Genomic DNA, 25,766 nt, shown 5'->3' on the forward strand with positions numbered 1-25,766 from the left:
GATTTTACCCCCGATGCGTTTTTAGCCTCCTCATATAACGCTTTAAAACATGACCGAGTTTGTGCTCCGCTCGAAGCATCCGACCCCAACCCTCGACTAAATAAAAAAAGGAAGAGAACAAATGGCAATTTTAGCAACTAAATGTCAAGGTGAAGAGAGCTAGTAGAGACCTAACATTAGGCAAAACCTCTATACATTATACATTCTACAACAGCACACCATGAAGAGCACTTCGTATACCTAATCCGAGAAGTCCAAGATATCCGAGAAAAAAATGAGGAATCCACCCACACCTAGAGTACGTTCCTATCAATAATGCTCTGCAAGGCGTGCGCTCACCCAGTGCCTTTCGATAGGGCGTTGGGCAAAACTGAATTCTTTTTTTTATTTGACATCTCCTCTCGCTAGGGTGCGCACAGCGTCAGCAAGTGAAGCAAAAGCGCTTGACAAACAAAAACATGTCATTATTCCTACATAAGAGATAAATGTAGTTACAATATACATGTAAATTAACCTCGAGTTTGACCAGAACACAGCTTAATTTTTGTTTTCAATTGAACAAAGAAATTGTCTGGAGCGGGGTTTGATCTAGCCCTATGTTGGCGGTTCCAAATTACGTCAGTATCTTTGTTGAAGAGGCGCTACAGTCAGAGGCCTTAAACCGGTACATGCCACGTAGCCATGAATCACACCAAAGTCATAATGCTAGCAACATTAGCAATACTGCAAACCTGAAAAAAGGGGATTACTTGGAGAAGATACAGCTTTTTATTTTTAACTAACCACAAAGGGAAACTGATTATAGTTGCGTTATAATAATTTGATTTTTTTCCTTTTCTATGTACAGCGAATGTCAGGCAAGGGAAGCGGTGTGTTCAGTGAAGAAAAACGTGCAAGCTCCAAATCCATTGACATGATGATGGACACATTGAACATTATCAAGTGGTGCAGACAGATGAAGCTGCAGAGTGTCATCTGCAAATAAACAAACAGGTAAACATTAATGACTGTCCGATCAACTAATAATCAACCAATGTCATACAGGACACGATTCAAGATTCAGTATTTCTTTCTTCTGTGCCAGTACAAAACAAAAAAAACTCTGAAATGTAATATAAAAAAGACATTAAATTGGTTACTTACGAGAATTTACGATGAGCTACAAAGTTGAACAGAACTAAATTCCTGACTCGCCAACAATCTCATGCATATTTAAATTGAAACGAATGGGTCGTATATCCGCTGTTTAAGTTTAGTGCAAAAACAACCTTTCATTATCTCATTTAGAAAAAGAAATTTGAGGGGAGTTTTATTCTCCAACCTATATGTTTCATTCATTTCTTGAAAACTTTCCATGCATCGTAATTCACTTCAATTGTTTGATGTAATGCATAAACGAAAAAAAAACTTAATTGTGAAAGGGAAAAAAAGACTTTTTAAAATGCTGCCACTTATCTTAAATTATTAGAACGTAAGTAGATTCTGAAAAGCCTTGTCGAAGGTTTGCCATAAAATTAATTTTTCTGTAAGAGTACATAATAGTGCGTGTTGTGGTTTACGAAAACTGAATTTTGCCCCTTTATTAACACTCAACTCAAATGTTACTTCTTCACAGCGATTTTGGACAAGCTTACCAACAGTGTTTTATTTTTACACTATGGATCTGGATGTTGACGTGGACTGCACTAACCTGATGAACACCTAGGAGTTATTTATAGGCGATATGGGTTCTAGAGGGCGCAATTTAAGGTCTATGCTACAATCTCCGATAAAAGTACGAGAGAATGTCTGTTTCTCTCGAACGCATATCAAACAGGAAATAAATCGTCAGAAAGACAAACTTTTGTTTCAAGATGATCATGTTGACTTACAAAGGCGTGATGGAATATTCTTAATGTCAGTGAAGCCATATTTAATGTCATTTTAAATATTAAACCTCTCTTGTTGAGTAAGCTATATTCATCTGCGCATTTTATCTGGGATTGTAGCAATGATTATTGAGAAAAATAGGTATTAATTTATTATTTGTTTTCTCTTGTCCCTATCATACATGTACCTAAGCGAAAGTGGAATATGTGGCACATTGTTGAAACTCGTGAACGATAAGTCCATCTGTGATACGTAATGCAGGATCGTTGTGCGCATAACGTAAAAGTAAATTTGGTTTTGCCATTGGAATTATTATTCGCACAAGGAATGTAATAAACCCTTTGACGGACAAAAACAAAGGCGTGGAGAAATCCTGGAGCCACAGCATTCCATTTTTTTTTTTTTTTTTTTTTTTTTTCAAAGTCCCGAATTTGTCTCGTAATTATATCTGTGGAGGATGGATTTTACAACAAGATGTTTATCTCGTAGAATATGTTACACTCTGGATATAGTTGGCAGATAACTTTATATTATGACGGTTGCAAAGGCGACAAACAAAGATTCCGAAAATTCCAGTTCCCACAAATGTGTAACTACTCTTTGAAAGTAAGAAATTTTGAGCAAGAACATTCAGTAATGATATCATGGCGATATTCCAGAAAAAATGTGATCGACATCCTTTATGCATTTTATCAAACGCTTACCTCAATAGACTCGGCTCGAGTGCACGTACCCAACTTATTATACAGCAAATAGTGCACCAGTTATCACTAAAACGTACGGCATATAGTATGTATTACATCCGCGTTCCCGAACCAAAATAATCTAAAGTGAGACTTAGGAAAACTTGTAAATATTGACGAATATGATTATATTTTATTTGTGCTGGCACACTGTTTACTGTAGATAAAACCAACAGCTTATCAGGACATACCTTAGCATCGCTTATTCTTTTGAACTTGGCATACACTCCTACTTAGCTTCTTCTTTTAGCGTTGTACCATGGAGGAATATTCCTCCATGGTTGTACAAAGCTTTACAAGTCTTTACACACCGAAGTATTTCTGTGCATAGTGTCGTTGTGGTTCCATTCGCAATGTTCGTAGTCACAAAGCACATGTTTAGCATTATGTTTTGTTTTTGTTTTTGTTAAAGACAAGAAATATTATAGTGCACTTAAAACATTTGAAGCTTTTCATGGTATAGAAGTAAACTTTCAAAGTGACACGTTTCCGGGGCAAAACGACACTCATCCGGGTCCAAATGACACTTTTTCGACTCATTATTCAGGTCATTTTGACCCGGAATGGTGTCATTTTGACCAAGAATAGCGTTATTTTGACCCAGAAAAGTGTAATTTTGACCCGGAATAGTGTCATGTTGACCCGGAATAGTGTTAAATCTGACACAAGTGTTCTAGAGGGTAGGCCGTCCGCTATTATAACTTTACTCGTGTTTAAACAGCAAGTGTAGTGATACATCAGGTGCTACGAAGTAACTGGTTATTGTCGAGAACTAATCCATAACAACTTGTAAACCCGGATTCACAAACAAACAAAAACAAGTAAAGCATTATCACGCATGTAGTTCAGAACTGGTCGTCCTACCGTTAGTTTAATTAAATTAGTCAATAATATATAAAGCGACAACAATAAAAGGATATTATATGTTTGTTTGCATTATGTATAGAAGCAAGGCATAGGTACCAAATGTATACAAGACTTTCATTAATGTCTGTTAATGGTTAAAAAAAATATTGCACATGAAAATTAACAGTTATATAGAGCCCTCGGGGGAACTAAAAAGAAAACCGAATAAACCATAGTGAGCAATTAGCATTTTCAATATGTTGTGCTTTGTTTCAATGTTTGCTTTTTGGTTGAATAATGAGAGTTGATTATGAAGTCTTTCCTTTTGTCGTTCGTTCCATGTTGACAACCAGCACGGGCTCGAAGAACAAATCAAGCATGCAACAATGTCAGCAGTTAGACTGTGACACCCCCACCCACCCCCACCCCCACCCCCACCCCCCGCCCACACACAATTACCTTCGCAGTTGCACATCCCACCATACGACTATCATGAATGGCGCCCTCCACCTCGTTTAGGCTACACGAGTTTTACTGAGGGGTCCACAACGTTAGATCAGGAATCGTTTTTCCGTCTTGGGCATTTTCCAGATGTTGTAATAAGCCATTGAGAAAGATGTTCCAAACCAAAGCAGGAGCAAACTGTGTGCATAGAAGGTCATTTGTCCCGCTTTTCTGGCTGTAACAGTTCGCCTACTAATTTCGATCCTACAGATGAACGCCGCCCACAAAATATTAACATTTGGCGTCATTTGGGGGGGGGGGGGGGGGGACACGGACATCCGCCTGGAAGGGGGACGGACATCCGCCTGGAAGGGGGACGTACCCCTCGTGCCCCCCCCCCCCCCCCCCGGTTACGTATTGACGAGAGCACACAAATTGAGGCCCCAACATTGCCCATTTGCTGCACGCCAAAATAAAACTGACCTGTAATTTCCATACGTACAATACGTGACTGCTTCATTCACTGTTACGTTAACGTTCATACTTTCAAACAACTCTCTGTGAAACTGTGATGTAGCGCAGGATAGAAGTGTTAGTTGAATTTCGGTATCACCTGACCGCAATTTCCTAATTCGTGAAGATGTGCGCATTGGTCTATCCAACTGTTTATAGCTATAGGTGCGGTATGCATGCAGAAACTTTTAACATATAACTACCTACATAAACGCTATTCAGGGGCGTAGCAAGGGCATTTTTACAGGGGGGGGGGTTATACATTTCTTGAAAAGGGCACTATATTTTGCACATCTGTGCTGAAATGTAGACGAGTTTTTTTCTACGGACATGGGGCTCCGTCAAATCAAATAGGTGGGGTGGGGGGGGGGGGGCTGGTACCATCTGTCGTGGAGGCGCTGTTCAAAACTGACGATAATGCACGCTAACGGACAATGGTGCTTTTAAAAGAAGAGCAGTCTTTACAAAATATTGGCGGGCGGGGGGGGTGTTAAATTACCACCCCCCCCAAAAAAAAAAAATAAAAAAAACAATTACCACCCCCACCCCCGCTGGCTACGCCTATGCTATTAAAATGTCAACTAAAAGACCAATGTGAGGAATTTCTGTGTAGGAAAGCTTCAGGAACCTTATTATAATAAAAATATTCAGAATAATTTGGGGTCCTACAAGACTGAACATGACTTTCGTGCGGTCGTGTTTCCTTGCTCTGTTCCCTGAAAACATGGAGAATGATCAAATAACAATAGAACCGTGGCGGAAGTTTGCAGGGTTATTTGCCCACCTGTCTTCGTTTATTAGCCTCTGGTTTACCTATGGAGAGGAACCCATATGTTTCCGTTGCTGGGCCCTGGGACTTCCTCCCTGTAGAACCACTATACTAGAAAGTGGCGTGGTGGGAACCTGTATATAGGAAGTCGGGGAACTCCAATGTGATTACAACACTACCGCTGTCAAACTTGAGTTCCGTTCCTCGTTTCAAAGATTATTGTCCTTCAAACAAAATCGACATTTAGTTTCTCACGACGATTTGTTACTTAACTTGTATGTTTAAAATTAAGCAAAAAACACTAGGGTGTCTTCAACCTGCTGTTAAAAAAGGCTTTTGTTTTCGGTAGATTTTGATTTTGGCAACATAGCAGACGTATAACTCAAAGGTTCTTGGGTCTATTTGCTGAGTATACCCTGGGTAACACAAAGCAACTAATGAAAATGCATATGCAAATAAAGAGGTGTTTTCATCGGCTCAGCTGAACATATCGTAATGCTGCGTGTGCCTATTAAACAGTCTGGCATCTACACGCGATTGTCTCGACAAGGGACTTGCTACAAATCTAAAGGATGTCGCTGGGATGATTGAACTGCGAAGTCTGAACTGCCTAGATATGATGACCTCTTAATAGTCGGGGCATTCAGGGGTCACCTTAATGGTCCAAAATTATACTGAGACAGAAAGTGGCAATGGTTTGTAGAGTTGCCAAACGGATTGTAAATCACGGCTTTAGAATAATTAGTTTAGGGTTCACAGGAATATATAACATCCACAAAATTGTTCCGCTGGTGATCGATCAAGGCCACCGTAGGTCATATCCTGAACTGATGATGGCTTTGTAAGTTTGACAAGTACAGTGCAGTGTTTCCCACGTCCGGGCCAGTGACAATCGTTTGTAAATATTCAGCCACGATTAGGAAGGCATCTGCAGTAGTTCCATCTTGGAAACATGAGTCCCCAGTGCCTTAAGACCTTTCTCTTGCTGGCTGTACTCTGTATCACCACAACCATCTCTCAGAATGAACGTGGAAACGGTTCCGAGACCCACGAAACCTCGACCAGCAGAGACAGCCTGGGCAGGCCTGACGATGCCAGAGGGCCGCGAACGCTGGTCCCTGGAGAGACCGAAGACACATCGCAATCAGGAGCTCCCGTAACAGGAGGAGGCCGTCATCAGAGCAGGACCACCTCCCGCACCGGTACCGGTATGGATGCCCATCCTCCCGGTACTGAGGACCAAGACCGGCCGGCTACACCATCAGCGAGAACGGACGCCGATGTGCCACCGGGCAACTTTGTCTGCCAGCCCCATATCACCATCCACCCTCCGGCTGCTTCCTCCACCAACTCCGGCACATGCTGCAACTGCTCGGCCATAAGGGAGATGATCACGTCCGAGCTGGCCAGGCTCAGGGACAGTTGCCGTGAGTCCTTGGGCCGAGGGGACACGGGACATCAACTCCAGCAACTTCACACGGCAGTATCAGACCTCGCTGTGGTCCTCAAAGCCTTCCAAAGGCCTGGAGTACCAGTACCCGGTAAGACCCGCAATATTTACTACAAAGATTATCGCAATGCGAATCCTATCTTCAATATTTTATTTGTGGTTACGCCAGGTTCGTACGTGGCCTTATCCCTTTAAATCTGAATTACGTAAAGTCACAAAGCTGATGAAAGTGCAAAATGTATCTATTAAATTACCACACTGAATTGCAGCCAGCACATCCACATTATTCTGATGCAGCAGTTGATTTTTTAAATAATGGAAGGGATGTCACAAGTAAGGAAAATAGTGACCCGGAATCGCTCTTACAAAATTCAGTTAGAAAAAAAAACGTTATTGATCCGAAGAACGTATCAAACTAGCACAGAGGGAGTGAGGAAACCATATTAAGTTATATCAGGAACATCATGAGATTAAACGTCGCATGTACAAACAATAGGAGAGCTCAATTACAGATAATTGATTGGCTTTCAGGACAAATATGAAACTGGGGCTAGGCACTTCACACTCGGTCCAGAGCTACGAAGGGAGGATAGAAGGCAGTCAAGCAGACTTTGTTTGTGTTGCGATGATAAATTCTGAATTATGGTGCAACCATCTTTCCAGGTTTTTGCCCCAAAAGCTGAAAGGATGAAACGAGGCGAACGCTGCAATCGTTACAAATGTACCAATAGTCTGGCAACTTGGCGCATGCGTCAAGCCACGCTCCTTGCACGTTTGACAAAATAGATCGCTTGCACTGCAGCCATGGTCATTGTTAATGCATTAACATATACATTGTAGCTTTCATTGTTAATGAATTAACATAAACAAAGCACACCTCATAGCCGCTGAATGTAATCGGTCTATTGATACGGGAAACACTTTTTAAAGGTGGCCATATCTTTAATAAGGTTACATACAAAGCAATAAATGAATCTCCATAGAAACTAATGATGAAAAAACCCTCATTTCTGAATGTTAGACCGATACAATGCTCGAAGACACACATCAAATTAAAGCTGTTTTTTCTTTCGAGAAATACAAATGTACAGCTCTAACCTTCGAATGTTTCGCGTAAACAAAACCCTCGGTTAAGAAGTCGAAAGTATGTGGGCGTAGGCAATTTATGGCCTGTAACCTTGTGGTTCGCTTCTTGAAAAAAAAATTAGGCATGACGATAACACATCATGCTTTCCCACGCAAAGGCCAAGTTTTAGCCTTCAGTAAACCCAACAAGTGTCCACAACATGAACTCATGCTATCGAAAGTTACTTCCCGGCAAATCTACCACATGCGCGTGCGAATGCCCGCCGGCTGTCTCTGTTTGTTATCTCAAGACGGGAAACATATCGTGCCTTTCGTTAAAACTAAAATGTGTCAGGTCATTGCCATGTAGTCAGGGTCAACCGCGTACAAAGTTAGATTCCATGTTAAAGGCCAAGTGCACCAAGAGCGAAATTCCAAAATAGTTTCGTTTCGAAGATTTTCATATTTTATTTAAATAATGGCATCAATACACGTACACGGTAGTTGACACTGCGCTTATCTTATCTTCTTTGGAAAAAAACCAGTATACGACTGGATTATTATTATTTCTGATTATTGGAACGCACTCCTCTTTAACCTATGATGGAAACTCATAAAATTTCCGAGTGTACCTCAAGTTAAAAAACACACCCACGTCCATCTTCTCAAGATTCAAGTGATAGCTTCATCGAGGCCTTAATGTGCTCATACCTGAATGTAACCTACATCTTGTCATCCGATTAGGTGGATCCAGCTTATCAATAATCCTTTTTAAATCCACGATTCATGCTTTAAACTGAAATCGGGGCCATATTACCCGCTCCACCCAGGGTTCTCTTGGAAATTTACTCACTAACATGGAAATAGCTAATGCCAACCCGGAGTGCACAGACCAACCCGACCGGTTGAATTCACATTTATGACTCTCCCACATACACGAGTACATTGTACATGTACGTGCATAGTAACTCATGTACACTGCAGCATTACGGTCAAATAGCCAACATGATCGTCTTAATTTGTTCATCTTTGGTTCACTATTCGTATGTATTTGCCAAACAAAGTTTTGTAATTAGCCAACACTGAACTAAATGTACAACTGGACTCACTGTTCACCCAGTGTACGCCAACCACCAAGCACATTTAAAGTACAAACCAATTATTCTTACAGTAACATAATGATATGTCTCATTTGATGAGAATAACAGTGTTACACCTTCGTGAAAAGTGGATTAACACATAATTTGTCGTGATAAGATTCGTTACAATTGGTAGGCCTGTACTTCAACAATACATTGGGAGAAACAGTTAGACCTCGTGGGTCAATGTACTGTATAGAGCTGAACTGCTCTGAATGCAACAAATGCGGATGCGGAAGTCAGATCCGGTATCTAAGTATGAAAACCACATGTACGATGGAAGTCATCAGGCAGCTTCGTCAGAGTGTAACCAGAAGTTGCAATTTCCTCAGTGTAGAAACAAAGCCAAACTATTCATTAGACGTGGTAAGACGTCTGCACTAGCATTCTGGAGTTCGTTGGTTCGAGTCCTACCCGAGTGATTTTTTTTCTCACAATCACTAGGGACAACACGGAGTTATACCATGTTTATTAAAATACGTCGGTGAAGGGCAACACCTAATGTGTAATGTTGAAGGCCAAACTGTTGCAAAAAAGTTGAACATTGTAGTTTTTAACGTGACAATGTACGCATTAAAACGGCTGTACTCGCATCATACCAATTTGGACATGCGCATTTTTTTGTGTAGGCATATTTACAAATATTGGAAATGTTAAAATTAATTATAATTCAATTCAGACATTTACGCTAAAAGATAAAAAAAAAACATACTCAGTTTAATTCATGTTCGGTCTGTCTAAGGTCTCTCGTTTGCTATCATAAAGTGCGATGTTTTAATAAGGGTATGTGAAATCAAATGTGGTTGCATTACGGAACATCCTTCCTGGTTTGTTGGTGTCTGTTAATCTCAAGGAATTCCAAGGCCGTCATATCAGCAGCTGCTCTGTGCAGATGTAAATGAGTTTTCAGATGTACTTCTCAATTAAAAAGTTGCACGGGTATGTCCGTGCTTTGCTACAATATTAAACTTTATGAATTTCACCTTCTTACGAAATATGCAAGAAAATGTATACTTGAATATAAAAGGACTTCATATACACACTACATTTCTGTTTTTTACGTGTCAGTTTCATTAATGTGCTAAGATTGATACAAATGTAGAAAATAGGAGTGGGACGCTCCGTATATTCAAAATTAATTTGAATCTCATAAAGCTTTATTTATCTATTACAAATCGTGAACTATTCAAAAGGCACAAAATCAATTTCAAAATAATTATCAATTATCAAAATAATATTAATGCGGATATGTTTTTTATTTTTATATTAAGTTACTTCGTGGCCTTCCTACGTGTTTACTTTGTCCAGCCTCATACTGATTTAGCATATGAAGTCAGCTTCCCTTTCTGGTATTTTGATGACCGTTTTATTCTGACATTCGTTTCCTCATTTTCTTTTATTCTACGTCAAGCAGTAATTATAGACTTGACACTAATCAGCCGTGAACATGTCGGGACTTAGGCTAACTGTACCTCTCTCTACATTGATGATTTTTTTACATGAATTAATAAACGAAAAATAGAGCGTTAAGTTTAAGCAAGGCTACGTTCCCTTTCATACGGTGCCGTGTAGTTACAAAGCATTGACTTAGCCTAGTCACAGCCTCCCGCGTTTGTATATTTACCAAATTGTTATTTGGAAACTTTTTGTTGTTGATATATTTTACTGACCATAACATTTCTTTCCCAGACATCAATAAGCCCTTGACTAATGATCTCAGACAGGAGACAAAAAAAATCCGTAAGATTTTAAAAGGACGTCACATGCGTTGAAGCTCCTATAGATCATTACAAGCACACTATATTACTGTGCAATTCACTGTGGCCCCCTTTAATGGGGAACCATTATGCCAGCCATTGTAGTTTTTGTACAGACAATCCGTCATGGGGCATTAGCGTAGTACTGGTACAATGCATACGACATTGAAGGGGGCTCCGTCAGCACTAAATGACAACGTACTCGTATGGTCTACATGTGATGTATTCATAAGATGGAATTTGCTTGGGTGTGTGACTGGTTACGTAAATTGGGTGTTGCCCTTAACCGACGTATTTGTTTTAGGTCAATCTGCGCGCTCCATTGAATATATGTTGGATGTTATTTTCTTTGGCAGCCACTTTGGTAGGCCTGCCGAAGGATTGCTCCGAGGCCCTGGCAAGGGGTGCAACAAACAGCGGCGTGTATATGGTGCAACCTCTGGACTTCTCCAGGGCGTTCGAGGTGTATTGCGATATGGAGACGGACGGCGGTGGATGGACGGTAAGAAATGAACTCAGTTTGGAGGACCGTGAAAAAAGCAAACAAAGTGCATTCGAGTAGTTTTCCCCGAGTCAACTCGGGTAAAGGCAGATCGGTTTGCCACGGGGTTAATAATCGACTTACATGCGCCATGCCATCGTGATCCTCACGTGACGTCAACCAGTCGTGTATTACAGCTTGGATAATATCGTGTCACACGGCTCAAACATTGTCAACGCTATACGTAACCTATACCTCACGTTGCACTTTTGAACGTCGTGCTAAAAAAGGCATCCTTTCTGCTGGCACATCCCCTTCAAAATTCGGGGTCCGCTCATAAGTCCGACGCCTCATAGGTCCGACGCCTCATAAGTCCGACAAAATCGCATCCCCTAACCAAATAAAGGCCATTTAGTCCGACGCCTCATAGGTCCGACGCATCATAAGTCCGACGCCTCATAGGTCCGACGCCTCATAGCTCCGGCGCCTCATAACTCCGACGCCTCGTAGGTCCGACAAATTAAACGCCTTGTTTTTCCGACGTCGGACGTATGAGGCGTCGGACCAATGAGGAGTCGGACTCATGATACAGCCCCCGAAATTCAGTGTTCATGACTGAAAGAAAAGTTACTCCCTTTACCATAAACTTAAACAAATTACAAGTCAGAGTAGCAGATACACGTAAAACAGAGTATTCAAATACACGTAAAACCGACGGAAACCGTTGGAAAATTCACAGGATAAAAATCTCACAACATTATGAAATGACAATGGGGTTGTAAACGTGTACACGGACAATACGAAAGCACGCCCTCTTCTTATTCAAGGGAGTGTGGTATTCCTCTTTAGTCGGGGAAACTTTGAGTATAGAAAGCAATCACCAATTGCTCTTGTATTGTGAGTTATTGCCTTCTGAAAATTAGCAAAGACTAAATAAGGAAGGCTTTTCAATATATCGCAGCGCATTAGGTTACGGTCAAAAGGCTTGAAACTGGATGAAGCTGACTTTTTTTAAGACTTGTTTGGACTTTTTGGTCTTGTGAGGACTTGTAAGGACTTTTTGTGAGGATGTAAATTCAACTCTGCAACGAGCATAATCCAATGAGTACTTTTATCCGAGTACAACGAGTGCCAAGTACCAAGCTATCGACTACCACTCGCATCCGAGTATGTACTTTGACCGTGAGAAGAGTACAGGTACCCGAGTCCACGTACTTGGACCTTCAAGTCCTGGGTCCGATTTTACAGAAAAACAACTCTCATCCACTTACCAACACTCAGTTGGTAACCAGCCATAAGCAATTCGCATTGCATGACATCTGAACTGGTAACCTGCTTTCGCTAAGCACATATCTTCTGGCTTAGCAAATTGCTGTGTTCTGCAGAGGCTACGTCGGTCCCTGGTTCTGAGCTGACCAACCCATATTTGTATTCTTAAAAAGGTCTTCCAGCGTCGCCAGGACGGCACGGTCGACTTCGACCGCAACTTTGCCAACTACCGGCGCGGCTTCGGCGACCCAGAGAGCGAGTTCTGGCTGGGCAATGACAACCTGCACCGACTGACCGCTCAAGACGAGTACGAATTCAGGGTCGACCTCACCGACTTCGAAGGCAACTCGGCCTACGCCGAGTACGACCTGTTCCGCGTCGGAGATGCCGAGGGTAACTTCCGGCTGACGGTGGGGGCGTACTTGGGCACGGCTGGTAAGATAGTTCGCTTGTTCCTTCCGCACCATCCAACCAAGGGCGCTGGTCAACTCTAATCTGTTTCACAAAATTTTGTGAAGGAAACGCAGATTCCCAAAGCATTGCTGGTATACTGTAAAAGTCGCAGGTCAGTTTGACCCGGATGTTATACTTGTCCTATTTGGCCTGACACGGTGTCAAAATCATGTTGAAGATGATTTCTTCTCAATGATAGCAAACCTGACGGAATTATTTCATGATGTATCTAGTACCAGTACGATCTTTAACTCAAATAAGCATTTGGATAAATATCGCTAGGTTACTTTTGGGACAAATTCAAATGATTCTCTTTGCCTTAAAGTACTCGTACCTTAACGATGTGCTGTAAGCTGTGCAATGCTGGTTCTTCCATCAGGTGACGCAATGGCCAACCATAACAACCAGCCCTTCACGACCAAAGACCGAGACAACGACAACTGGGGCACCAAGAACTGCGCCAAGGAATACCACAGCGCCTGGTGGCACAACAGCTGCTACTACGCCTCGCTCAACGGGGACTACCTGGGCGGAACTACGGACAGCTACGGCAAAGGGGTGGTGTGGTACCAGTGGAAAGGATATTACTACTCCCTCAAAACCTCCGAGATGAAATTCAGGATGAAAAACTGAAGACGGCGTCAATATTATGAACAAGACAGCAATGCAAAATGTAGAAGTAATATACACAGTACAGATGCACAAAAAAATATTGTTAACGTAGAAAACCTAAGGTTTTAACAACTTTGACAAACAAATTTGCGTAATTCACCAACAATGAGTTCCCTTCCCTACTCTTTCTTGACACGTGTCCCGGTCTATTATCAGTGAAGCAGTACGGCACAAGACCTTGATTGTTCTTATCTTGTCTATATTCTCCTGCCAATCTAACGTAGAAAACCTAAAGGGTTTTAACAACTTTGACATCTAGTCAGGAGAATATCTTGTCTATATTCTCCTGGCTAGATAGGACGGCTTTGTGTATGTTATCTAGTCACGGACAAACCGACAGCCGCTCTAGGCCACGGAGTTATTTTTATTTTAGTTTGTCCAAATATTTAGGCAAAACAAACATTTACTAATCAATTGTCACGTGTAAGTGTATTGTTTGTGACTTTCTGAGAAAATTTTCGCTTACTGGCAGCTCCGAGACGTGTGCCTAATTAAAGACAGTTGTAAAGGTCGTCATGAAAGTGTCCACTAAACAAGGCCCATGAAAGAATTCAATTGATGACTGATTAGTTAATGGCGTTATTAGAGAATTTGAAAATAAAAATTGTATGGTATGTGTATCCCAAATATTAAGCCGTAGCAGATGATCTGTGGTCAATAGGTATAGTGACCATGTAACTTTAAATGTTTTAACTATTTATCTCTGTAGTTTGCAACTGTACAGTCGAGAGATTATACTATTTTTTATTATATGATTATTATTTGAATGCTGTTCTATCTACTGATGAAATGCAAAGTATTTTCCTAAAGGTTCCAATACGTACAGAAAACCACTAACAAGTATTTGGCTATAGGGCCAGTTCTTAAAATCTCCGTCTGCAACAAACTTGGAAAGAAAACTAGGCATATACCCCGTAATGTATGTTGTTAGAGTTGCGCTTATATTTTCCAATGTTTCTTGACCTTTCCTGAAAAGATTTTATCAAACACGTTCCTGAAACGACAGCAAATACTGCACTTTTTTCAAGGACACTTAATAGGTCTATGTCCGACTTGTGAGCTTACCCATTTAAGAAGAGCCTAGGCCTACGTGTATCTTATCAGCTGTGTCTTTGTGGGTATCTTGTTATCAAATCTGCGGCGGGCAAAACCTTGAAACGTGCACGTGTTGTGCCATGAGTTTATTTTTAATTCCGTCTTGGGGGTTCTGAAAACATACTATTCCAAAAACAAATTCCAAATATACTTGTTGTCCGAGTGTTTCAACACTCAGATATATGCATTTTTGCACACGCAAATGGACTTCATTATAGTAGCAGAGTGCAATTATGGCGCCAGTTCCCATTCGTTCATTGTAAACACCTGTACTGATCGTTTTCTTCTAAATAAAAATGCACGTGTTTAATTGACGATTGCCACGGGATATTTTGCACAAGACCTTTGTTTTACTTCAAGGGAAGGGTTTTACAATAATTGGGTATTTTTCTAAATGATCCGACACGGGCATTTAAATGAAGCAAGTTAGTACTGACGTAAATACAAGCACGGACTGTGCACCGTTTGGAGGAAAATTGCAGGTGTATGAATATTATTAAGAGACTTGAAAAAAAAAATATTTGTTTAATAATGACTTTATTATTTTTTTTTAATTTAAAACGGCTATCATTTGGACAGTGCAAAATAAAAGCCGGTGATCGAATTCACTTGAATCGCATTGCAAAATACGAGGCAATTTTCATTTTTGGTATACAAAATTTTGATTTACAAAATAAAGATGTACGATAATTTGCTATCATTTTTTGTGTGAAATCGGAGTGTAAAGAGAAATTTCAAAATGTGATTAGCCACGCATAATTAACATTAATTACCTCAACACTATTCTATTCAATTAAGTTTTTGTAATGAATAACATACTCTTATGTACTTGCTGGCTTTTTGATTAAAGGTTTTGAAAGAATTATTCCAAGTATTGTTGTGCCTCGGACTGTTTAGTAGATTTCTGTGTTGGTATTTTATATAAAAAAAATCCCTTCACTAATCGAACAGCGAGCATTTGAAGGGGAACAGCTATTTTCCATCGCACTTTCCGAAACATTTCTACAAGGTTGAATTTCTTTTTCACTGAACTTTGTAAATATTCGAAGTTTGACAATACACATGTATTGCTAATCTTGCTAATGAAGGAAGGGTTAACATAGAAATCCCTTTTACTCGCGGCCTTGGCCGATAAAGGGACGTCATTTTTTGGTCATTTCAATCCAATTACAATTAAATTGAATGACCATATGCATCAATGAAGACAATGTCCTGCCAGATCCTTGGCCCCTATACGAGCCATTCTCAAATATTTTGATCTGTACATGTAAAAGCTTTCCAATCAGTCTAGTCAAGTCAAGCAGCATTCATTACATGATTGTTATTTTGATCAAATAAGTTCCCTTTGTATTCTTTTATTCCATTTAGGATACACTTCTAACTCATGTGACAAGGTTCATAAAAAAGAACACCCCACCCTTGAAAAAGAGTTAAATATTAATACAAATATGGTGTCTGCATACAGCACTGATCAATGGTATAGCTTACATTAGCCGGCTGACTTTGGGGGAAACCCCTCGATTACTTGGAGGTGGTGAAGTAAGTGGAGAAGACATTACTGGTAGTAGATTACAAATAGTCCTCAGCATTTCATAATGACTCTGTAGACTCCCTCTAAGAACAGTAGAGGGCGCTGCCTGACCACAACAGTGTTCCAGTAAGTGGAGCACATCATGCATGCACTCAATGCTTAACATACACAGGGTGCCAGGTTTACAGACTAATTTTATTCTCTATGTGGGTGTACACCAAACTGAAGTGTTGTTACTGGTACATAGGAAGAGATGTGGGTTTATTACAAATTTTCTGTCATTGGGGGTTGGATCTAAAAAAACAACCCGTGTAAAGTCTAACCAGCCTGGTTGCTATTTTTTGTAACTTCTGACATGTATGTACTATGAGGGTCAGAAGTGAACCTCTGCGAGCAAGCAGGCTTATATTGTATACATTGTATACATTGGAAGTAGGGGGTTGGTCATTGTTGTGTTGAAGACAGAGAGAGGAGACAGTGCGGAGCTTGTCGACAGAGAAGAAATCAATAAGGTTCTTTTGTCCCTCCAAGAAAGAAACAAAGTGAACCAAGTTCTTTCTACTGAGAAGATGCTACACATAGGCACCAGGGCACAGCAGCAATAGCATTCAAATGTCTGGCTTGGCACAAAGTTAGCAGCATGGTCTTAAAAACAAAATGTCATTTCAAAAATCATTGGAATAGAAGCAGGCTTTTCACTTTCCAAAACTTTCTGGGTGGGGGGAGGGGTGGGGGGTGGGGGGAGGGGGAGGGAGAGGCATGGCCTAGTGGTTAGCGTTTGTGACTCATGATCGAAGGCTCAGGGGTTCAAATCCAGCTGCAGGCCATGTGTTAACCCCAACGTGCCCCTCTCCATCAAGGAGTACAAATGGGTACCGGCATTAGCTGGGGAGTAACCTGCGATAGACTAGCATCCCATCCAGGGGAACAGAAATATTCTCAGCTGTTTCATGCCAAGGAAACCAGAGATAAACGCCGGCCTGATGAGCCATATAGGCTCAGGACAGACTTTCATTCTTTTGCACTTCCACCTTCAAACTGAAACATGTCTCCGGTCCAAAACTCCTAGTAAGTTTCCTGGAAGACCTTGCGCATCCATTTCAGCCCAGACCTCGACACTTTCTCAAGTCGCCTATAATCTGCCTCACTTAGTGCTTCATTTGCATACTGATCACCTGATCGGACGTGATGCTCTGATTGATCAGTACTGTTTCCAGTGTCTTTTGATTGGGTCATATGGCCTCTGACAGCTGTCTCGGTTTCCATGTCGGACTCTTCCGAGTCTGATTCCTTGTCGCTTTCTGCATCTGATTCATCTGTGTCTACTTCGTCTCTCCTAAGCCAAAAGGCAGGAGACAAGAAAAGGAGAGTGATAAATTTCTTCAAACAAACTGAAAGCATTCTAAATACAATAAATTTCATGATGTATTTAAGTACTGTTCCGTCCATGCCCCTTATAACCAATCCTAATGGTTGTTTACCTAATATATAACTTTGGACAAGGCTCATTTTTAAGATTAAACTAAAGTTGTTTTGGAAGTACATTTTTGTAGCTCACAAATACTGAGTCTAAAATGCTGAACCAATTCAACCAATATATTTGAGACAAAGTCTGGGTTTGAATCATTCCCCTGTTCTACAGTTCCTTGAACTTGTACCTTTGGAGAGCTTTTGCCCCTGGGTTTAGCAGCCCTTGGAGGAAAGTGGCACACAAAGACTTGACTGGTGGTAATATATGAGCCGGTGATTGCAGCATCTGCAACAGAAAGGAATTCAAAGAAACTAAAAACAAATGAAGCTAACTGAAAGATGTTTATATGTTTATTGCAATTTACAAGAGCCAAAAACAGGAAGAAAAAAACCGAACAAATTGTATTGCTGATAAAATATTAGCAGATAAAGTATTTAATCTGTAACATTAGTTGAGCGCCCTAATGTTTAAATGACTTGGCAATGGCTAGCAGTAATAAACGTGTCTATGGGAAGTGGATTTAGCCGCTTTCATAGGCGCATGTAGGATTGTAAGCCGTAGCCACGTAATTCTGGACATGACCTCAGTACAGACTACTCACCTCTCTCATGTTAGCTGAGGCAGGCAGGTCTTGCATCCTGACTCCTTCTCCCTCCTTATCCACTTTGCGCTGCTGGTTGTTCAACAGCATGGCGAATGGTGTGGGTGGTAACCTCTCCTCCAAGTCCTGATACATGTACAGAAATACATTCATTTTTACAGCCGCTATATATATATTTAACAATCTAATTGGGCTCTAAAAGTAATTGAAAAAAAATCTAATTCAAAAAAAATTAAGGATTATTGAAAAAGCACTGCAATACATCTCCTTCTCTCCACATTCAAACTGAAATATGGCTTCACCAGGGAATACATACAAAATTTTACATATTTTCAAATGGACAACAAAGGGAAACTGACTAGGCACAATATAACAATTTTATAGTTGAACAAAGAAATTAACTGGAGCTGGATTTGAACCTGCGACCTCGGGATTGCTGGTCCAGAATGGTAATCCCGAGGTCGCCGGTTCAAACCCCGCTCCAGTCAATTTCTTCGTTCACCTTAAAATTGCAAAATAATACAATGTCGTCCAGATGGTAATGTGTTAAACACTTACAGCACGGTTCGCTCTTTGCTGATCAACTTGACTCGTCACAGTCGCCAGCATCAGGCACTTTGTAACAAAGTAAAGATGGGAGTGCGTCTCCCACGGCAGGAGATCTGACCTCCTAGCTGCAGATGTGTCTTCTCTTGTCTTAGGGATGAATACTGCACTGATGATGTGTGGTGTGGGGAGGTCTTGCTTGGAGTAGACAAGCTTGGGCTCCAGCGGGTGGAAAACAAACACTGTTTGGGAGTGACAAAATGGGGGTTTTGAAATTCGAACAAAGAAATTGACTGGATCGACCTCCGGATTGCCCCTCTGGAGCTGCACCAACTGAGTCCTATGCACATGACAGTGAAATCCGATAAGTCAAATCCTGTTAACTCAAAAACTCTTTTAACTGAAAGTAAGAACTTATTCCCATCGATTGTTGTTGAAAGAATCTCTAATTTAGTCATCTCAAACTGATCTTAACAAATTCAGCATATTATTTTAAATGTACGAGTAAAACACTGTCACATTGTACTTACAATTTCCTGACTTGTCAAATACGGCAACAAACTCAGACTCGGTGTCCGCAGCCAGTACACTGACTTTCATATTGACTCGCCATATTACTGTATCAAACAAAACAGTTTTGAAATTAACAAAATTAGGTGGGCTAACGCTTTGGTCTAATAAGTGACACATTTCTCAAAGAAGTGAATGACAGTGGTACAGAAACAAACATGTAGGGGACACACAAGCATGCAGCGACGGAAGGAGAAACACAAAGAGGGACTAAACAGGGGCGTGGACCAAGGGGTGTGGCAGTTGGTGAAGAGGGGATGGGGCAGGGGAAGGAACACATTTGGTGGTGGATATGGATCAAAGGGGGGGGGGGGGGTAGGGAGGGATGATGTGGGGAAGGCAGTTTTCACATTCCAGAAACTTACCACTGCAAGTTAGTAGGCTCCACACATTCAGAACACTTGATGAGGCCGAAACCAGACAATGGGAAGCTGAACCATGCCCGAATGCCATGTGCCTGCAAATTAATAAAGTTCCAATGTCAAATACACTATAAAAGATGAAAACACAAAACTATTTAGGAATTCAACTACTGTAAAAATACATTGACAAATTTCCAACAGAATTAGGAACGTTTCCGTGTGACAAAAGAATAATATATCCAAGATTCTGTAACAGGTATAAGAAAAACACATAGATGTAAATTGTCAAAATCCGATTGTTACTTGCTGCTTTAATTCGCAACCAACCACAATGCACTGCACATCTAAGAGCCCAACACAATGTTCAAGGTGTAGAATTTGAGTGCACATACAAAGTACTTACTCTATTAGGTGGTCCTTCGTTCCATGACAGAGTGTCTTCTTCAAGACATTGACGTCTGGGTCCCAAATCGTCACCACATGACCAAAGGCAACAACCAGAAGGGACCCGTCTGATGAGAAGCAGGCACATCTGGGCATGTCTTCCCTGAAGAAGCCCACAGAGTCGCAGCCCCAACTTCTGTTTTTACCTGAAGAATTTCAGGGGGAAAACAGTTGGAAAAGATCCAGCTATACAATGAGCACAAATCCACCAATATTGGCACTCAAACTCAACATTATCTTTACTCCTCTTTAGGTTCAATTAATATACTACTCAGTCAAAAAATTGCGTATTTCACAAGTTCCTGATTCAAACATATCCAAATAACATGGCGAGTGCTCCTTTTACCTGGGTTGAACTAAAGACGCTGAAAATCACAGCCAAACACCAGCCCATCTGACAAGAACCGCATGTTTGTGTAATAACATCCTGACAGCGAGTCTAGTCGGCCTTGTTGCAAGTCAACAAGACTAGTCAGCAAGCTTAAGTAAAGGCTGTTTGCAGCCTTCTGACCACTATAACACCCCAAATTGATAGACAACACATGATAGCGTGGAGTTGGACCCTTCAGTTCAGTGAATTTCTTCAGTTTATGATAAATCTGAAGTGAAGAACTTACTGTGACTGTCGTCATCATTTGCAAGAGCCCACAGCTTGAATTTCCCATCATCCCCGGCGGTGACGGCCATTGGTTCGTACATGTCATGTGACACTGATGAGGAAGATGGCCTGAAACTGAGACAGCTAATCCTACCGGTATGAGGTTCTGAGATGACAGTGTTCAAGACGAAACTAAGAAACAACACCACCAAAAACAAAATATACAATTACAAGATAACTTGTAAGTATGCAAAGGTGTAGCAAAATACTTCTAAACCTATTTTATAGATTCTTCTAAAAGTTACATTCACTGGCAGACTGGTATTAGTTTTAAAAAAAGAATAGATATTTTATGTTTGAAACATATCCTCGAATGTCTGATATGTAAACCTGTTCAAAGCACTTATGTTTCAGACAATTCTGTTAACCTCACGATATCTGAATCATAAGCCTATCAAGAAACCGGCCATTTTAAGTTTCAGACACTTCCAAGTGACTGATGGTTCAGTTTCTTGATCAACTCACCTTTCAGATATTGTGAGGTTGCAGAGTGTGTATCTGAATTGCCATTGTTCACTTTTCATCTTGTTCGGAGCAAAAGCATTTCAGACATTTCTGTTTCCTAGTGTTTAACCCCTCAATGAATAAACTGAAAAATGACGGTACCTTTGTTTCAGCTTATCAAACTGCCAAAATTTGAGACGCATCTCGGGTGATGTTTGTTTGTCGTCTCTTCGCTCCACTGTGGCCATCCACTCTCCCCTCAGGTCAAAGGTCACCTTCTCTACCTCGGTGTGCATTAGGGGATGTCCCAGGTCTGCTGGGGATATGTAATTCTCACCTGTGATGTCCAGCTGTTCGTTTGGAAAAGCAAAATATATGAGGACGAGGGACCAACTTCATGGACAGATAAAGCACAGATAATAGCCATCCGCTGACCGATTGTGCTCCAAAATCAATTCCGGTTTGCTTAATTTTTATTACTCCGACATTTTGCAGTCAAATTTTTTTATATTTTACAATTCCTCATTCAAACATAGCCAAATAACACTTTTGAGAGTCGTCTGACCACTATACGACCCAAAATTATTTGACAGCTATTGATTGTTTGAGAGGATTTGGATCCTATTCAAACATGTACCATTTATGTATTGGTGATGATAAGCTAAATGCACCAAAGTGCACCAGACTTTTCCACATGATGCACTGTGTTGTGTCTGGCAGGATTATGGTTAAGGCACTAGCGTGTAATGGTCAAGAAACATTCATGTCCGAAACGGGATTCCAGAGCTACGGCTATGTCTATTGTCAGCTTGTTTCCATGTAGTTTCAATGTCAGACAAGACCTAGACAACAGCCCTAAACTAGAGATTTGGACGCAGCCTCACACTAAATAAAAGGCGATCCTCTTCCAGCTGATAGAACTGCAGCTGTCCCACCATGCCATTGGTAACTAACGCTCTCGTGTGGGGATCAATGACCAGGCCTGTGGGTAGGTAGCCCTCCCGCCTGCGATTGAAGTTTGTGTGCACCAATCCCTGGACGGTCTGCGTCGTCTTCTGATGGGATTGGATGAGAATAGCTGACGGACCAATGAAAATAATAGGAATAGATTAATGGGAGGAGTCAAAAGGGCTGGTCAGTGAAAAAAATGTATCGACGATTGAAGGAACAAAATTACTTCTGGGGAAAAAAAAAGAGATGTAAAATTGCTGGGACTCGAAACCACAACCTGCAACATTGGGGCAACAGATTTAGCATGGCAGGCCATATTTAGTCAATCGCGTGAAATGTTTCACGCGTGCGTATGAAGGCAAAGGACTTTACCAACCAGAAGAAAAATTTAGTTAATGGAACTGTGTTGAGATTAAAGCTACTGACCATTTGTCATGAGTGACAGCGCCCTCTGTTGACTGTTTGGTGAGCAGGTGACGTGGTTGATTGGTGCACCTTGCCGTGGCAGGAACTTCTTCTGTAACGACTCATGTTGCCATTCCACTAGGGTGCACTCATGACCAACGCTGTATAACACTGATCCTGCATAGCAGATTCAAAATAAAGTACTTATTTACCTGTTTCTTTACTTCAAAACCAACATTCAGTGAAAGGTCTTTGCAAAAGCGCGTGTGCAAGTTGACCTCAAAAACCTGCGAGATTTTACAAGAATACAACACTTATATGCATGTGCTACATGTCTGCATTTACCAACCTTCCGGTGAGTAACACAAATCCTCAACTCTCAGTGAGTGCCAGTGCTCGAGCGCTCGACGCTCCTTCTTGTGAAAGTTACGCCAGATGGAGATGCGGCCTTTTTCATCGCCCACAGCTATACAGTAATCGACCGGATGGCAGGCAACACATGTCAGAGGGGTTTTGTCAGGAGACAGTCTGCATGAGTGAAGTAAGATTGCAATATGTTCAGTAGCCACAGGTAACCATTTTAACAAATGCACATGAATGAAACAATTGTTTATGTTGAAACTCCCACTGGTACTCACTTTTTCAGGCTTAAGTCCTCCATGAACAAAATTTTGAGCGTGTTTCCCTTGACGGTGGCAATGAATTCTCCTCCGACACCAAACGCTATGCCTTTGTCACCGGCCAGGACGTTCCCCAATAGAAACTTATCCTGCACATCCACGCACGTGCCAGCCATTTTGGGGATTGCTATCTTGACAAGTTTCAGTCGGGACTTCTTATCTGTAGTGAAAATGATGCAAGATTTGAAAAGAATGTCTTGAAATTAATTTTTCCTCTTCGACAAGACTTGATAACCCTAGTAAAGCTGGTCCCAATTCGGTTTATTGGGACTAGATTTTCTGTGGGTCTAGTTGTGGGGAGGGACCAAGAGTCCCAAGGCAATCTTTGGAAGAGGGGAGGTGCAACAGAAACTTGTTTAAATGGATGTTAACCTGCCTGACAAAAATCATCAGCTGTGAAGCAAAACTCACCACTTTTCTCATCAAATGTTGTGGCAAACAGATAATCTGGAATGGCTGGATGCGCGAAGAGACCGTGAATCGGGGATCTGACATACAATGTCTGTGGGGAGGAAACACAGAAATGTAGAAAACTATCAAACATTTTACTGAGAATATCAAAACATAACTAATTCATTACCTTTAATTTGTGTCCTTTGCTGAAGTAATTTTTGAAAGTACAGGAAACATGTTTCTGTTCAAGAGCTTGCACGATAAAATGTGGACTCGAACCCACGACCTCTTGTTTACTAGTTCCGATGTCTTGACCACTCAACCAGCGTGCTTTGTACATAAGGAGTGAAGATGTGAAACAATACAACAATGCCTAAGAAGAATAAAAGAATTTCCAATCATCCCAGACACAACAAACTGAAATATAATTTTCAAGTGTCCTCTTGGGGATACAGTACCTTTAGTAGTACACTATCCATGTAATCCCATTGGTTGATTGTCCCATCCGTAGAACTTGTGAACACCTGCAAAATATGACAACAGAATTTTACAGTTTTAGGGATAAAAAGTAAATGCAATTTTGTTACAATAAACCTACTGAAAACGTTTACAGAAATAAACTATTTAGCCTACATGTATGAATCGTAGAGAGAATGAACTATCTTAAGTACAAAAAAGCATTTTACAACAAAATTTTACACGTTTCATACACTAAAATTAAGTTGTTGTTTTTTGCAAATACACTTGTAACGACTAGTCACATTTACCTGTAGTTTGTTTTGTGGGTTAACCACCACCCCTGTGACCTCACCATCGTGACCTCTCAGCTGTCTCACACAATCACCACTAGCCACATTGAAGACTTTCACAGTGTACCCAGAGGCCACAAAGACGTATCTGAAAGGAATCACAAAATGCTATATTACTGCTATTCACATAAATGTACATGTACTGTACAATCATCCACATATTATGACAAAGTTAGCATCTTTCTCTTACTTAAACTTGAGTAGGCATACGTAACTGTCCGTAATTCACTCCCTGAAAATACAATTTACATTACTCCTTTTTTACACAATTTCCAGGAAGCTGAGTTCTAGATGCAGATCCATCTTTCATTCTGTAACCTTGTTTTCACAAATATTCTCAGCCAAATTAAAGTATACCTTAGCCAAATTGTGAAAGGAATTTCAGATCAAACCCTGTCCCGCACCTTGGTGACCTTCGACATTCTGACTAGTCCAGGGCCAAATAATTTTAAAAAACATGTTTGGCGTCTTGCCTTTTTTTTTTTAAACAAAGGAAGCGGGAGGCCCTGTTTTTTTTCCCTTCCAAAATGGCCGCCCGACCAGGCTATTTTTCAAGATGGCAGCCAGTTTTTTTGAAATGGCTGCAATTGGACTCGGGAAATGACATACCAGATTCATATGGGCTATGCAACTCACAAAGTGGCCAAAATGATGTCACTGTTAAAAAAATATTATTTTTTTGGTTCAAAAAAAAAAATCAAGCAAGCGGGACGCTAAACATGTTTTTTTTTTTTTGATTATTTGGCTTAACGTACATTATGTGTGCAAAACCACTTCAACTTGTACAATTTTGCAATTTTATTTTTCAATCCCGTAGTCATACTAATCCTATATTTTATAATTAACTATGTAACCAGGTAACTGTAACTTATGTAAGCCATTGAAATCTTGTTACGAATTCCATAAAAATGGCCAAGGCTCAAGAGTCTACAGCTACGCATAATGCAGACCTGTTTTCTTAATAAAGAGAACAACATATCCATCATAAACTGAGTGGAAAAAAAAGAGCATGAAGTGAAAATGCAAACTCAAATTAATAAACAGCGCCCTCTTTAGTCATATAACTTTAATAAGTTAGCCTATGGCTATGCATTTTGTGGTGCATTTTGTAGAGCTATCAGTATCATCTTGCAGCGCACACTGATCCTTAGGAGTGTATTTTGGCAAATGCTAAATATAAGAAGAACCTAACATTATCTAGTATTCGATGTCACTTACTTTGAATCTGACGAAAATACGGGACGGTTTTTAACAAGATCTGCGCCTCCGCGAACAACCACGCGGCCCGCACTGAGCGCCGCCATCTTGAATAATATCAATATTACGTTTATCTCAA

At 40.8% G+C, this 25,766-nt stretch overlaps 2 protein-coding genes and 1 long non-coding RNA gene across 3 annotated transcripts; 2 read left to right on the top strand and 1 right to left on the bottom strand.

Moving 5' to 3' along the window:
• Positions 1–848: 848 nt before the first annotated feature.
• On the top strand, positions 849–3,714 carry LOC119746340. The gene is made up of 2 exons (XR_005273731.1): positions 849–993; positions 1,616–3,714. It is a non-coding gene; the product is annotated as an uncharacterized LOC119746340 (long non-coding RNA).
• Positions 3,715–5,425: 1,711 nt separating this feature from the next.
• LOC119746342 (ficolin-2-like) lies at positions 5,426–15,436 on the top strand. The gene is made up of 4 exons (XM_038223233.1): positions 5,426–6,725; positions 10,952–11,097; positions 12,519–12,780; positions 13,178–15,436. The coding sequence occupies exons 1-4, from the start codon at positions 6,137–6,139 to the stop codon at positions 13,429–13,431; spliced, it is 1,251 nt and encodes a 416-aa protein (XP_038079161.1). The 5' UTR covers positions 5,426–6,136; the 3' UTR covers positions 13,432–15,436.
• Positions 15,437–15,886: 450 nt separating this feature from the next.
• LOC119746341 (WD repeat-containing protein 75-like) lies at positions 15,887–25,755 on the bottom strand. Its single transcript, XM_038223232.1, has 17 exons — positions 25,649–25,755; positions 24,389–24,518; positions 24,080–24,145; positions 23,640–23,730; positions 23,187–23,388; positions 22,898–23,076; positions 22,570–22,725; positions 22,077–22,270; positions 21,355–21,542; positions 20,708–20,880; positions 20,050–20,236; positions 19,650–19,741; positions 19,245–19,331; positions 18,727–18,956; positions 18,169–18,294; positions 17,755–17,852; positions 15,887–17,432 (listed from the first exon to the last, which is right to left on the bottom strand). The coding sequence occupies exons 1-17, from the start codon at positions 25,732–25,734 to the stop codon at positions 17,162–17,164; spliced, it is 2,556 nt and encodes an 851-aa protein (XP_038079160.1). The 5' UTR covers positions 25,735–25,755; the 3' UTR covers positions 15,887–17,161.
• Positions 25,756–25,766: the final 11 nt, after the last annotated feature.

The sequence above is a fragment of the Patiria miniata genome, unplaced genomic scaffold, assembly GCF_015706575.1.
Source record: "Patiria miniata isolate m_02_andy unplaced genomic scaffold, ASM1570657v1 HiC_scaffold_7, whole genome shotgun sequence".
Classification (NCBI taxonomy): domain Eukaryota; kingdom Metazoa; phylum Echinodermata; class Asteroidea; order Valvatida; family Asterinidae; genus Patiria; species Patiria miniata.

Coding starts and splice junctions, on each gene's coding strand:
- LOC119746342 (XM_038223233.1), top strand. CDS start 6,137: ATGAGTCCCCAGTGCCTTAAGACCTTTCTCTTGCTGGCTGTACTCTGT. Junction 6,726..10,951: donor GCCTGGAGTACCAGTACCCG/GTAAGACCCGCA, acceptor TTTCTTTGGCAG/CCACTTTGGTAGGCCTGCCG. Junction 11,098..12,518: donor CGGACGGCGGTGGATGGACG/GTAAGAAATGAA, acceptor ATTCTTAAAAAG/GTCTTCCAGCGTCGCCAGGA.
- LOC119746341 (XM_038223232.1), bottom strand. CDS start 25,734: ATGGCGGCGCTCAGTGCGGGCCGCGTGGTTGTTCGCGGAGGCGCAGAT. Junction 21,543..22,076: donor AGGATCGCCTTTTATTTAGT/GTGAGGCTGCGT, acceptor CCAAACGAACAG/CTGGACATCACAGGTGAGAA. Junction 18,295..18,726: donor AGCAAAGAGCGAACCGTGCT/GTAAGTGTTTAA, acceptor TACATGTATCAG/GACTTGGAGGAGAGGTTACC.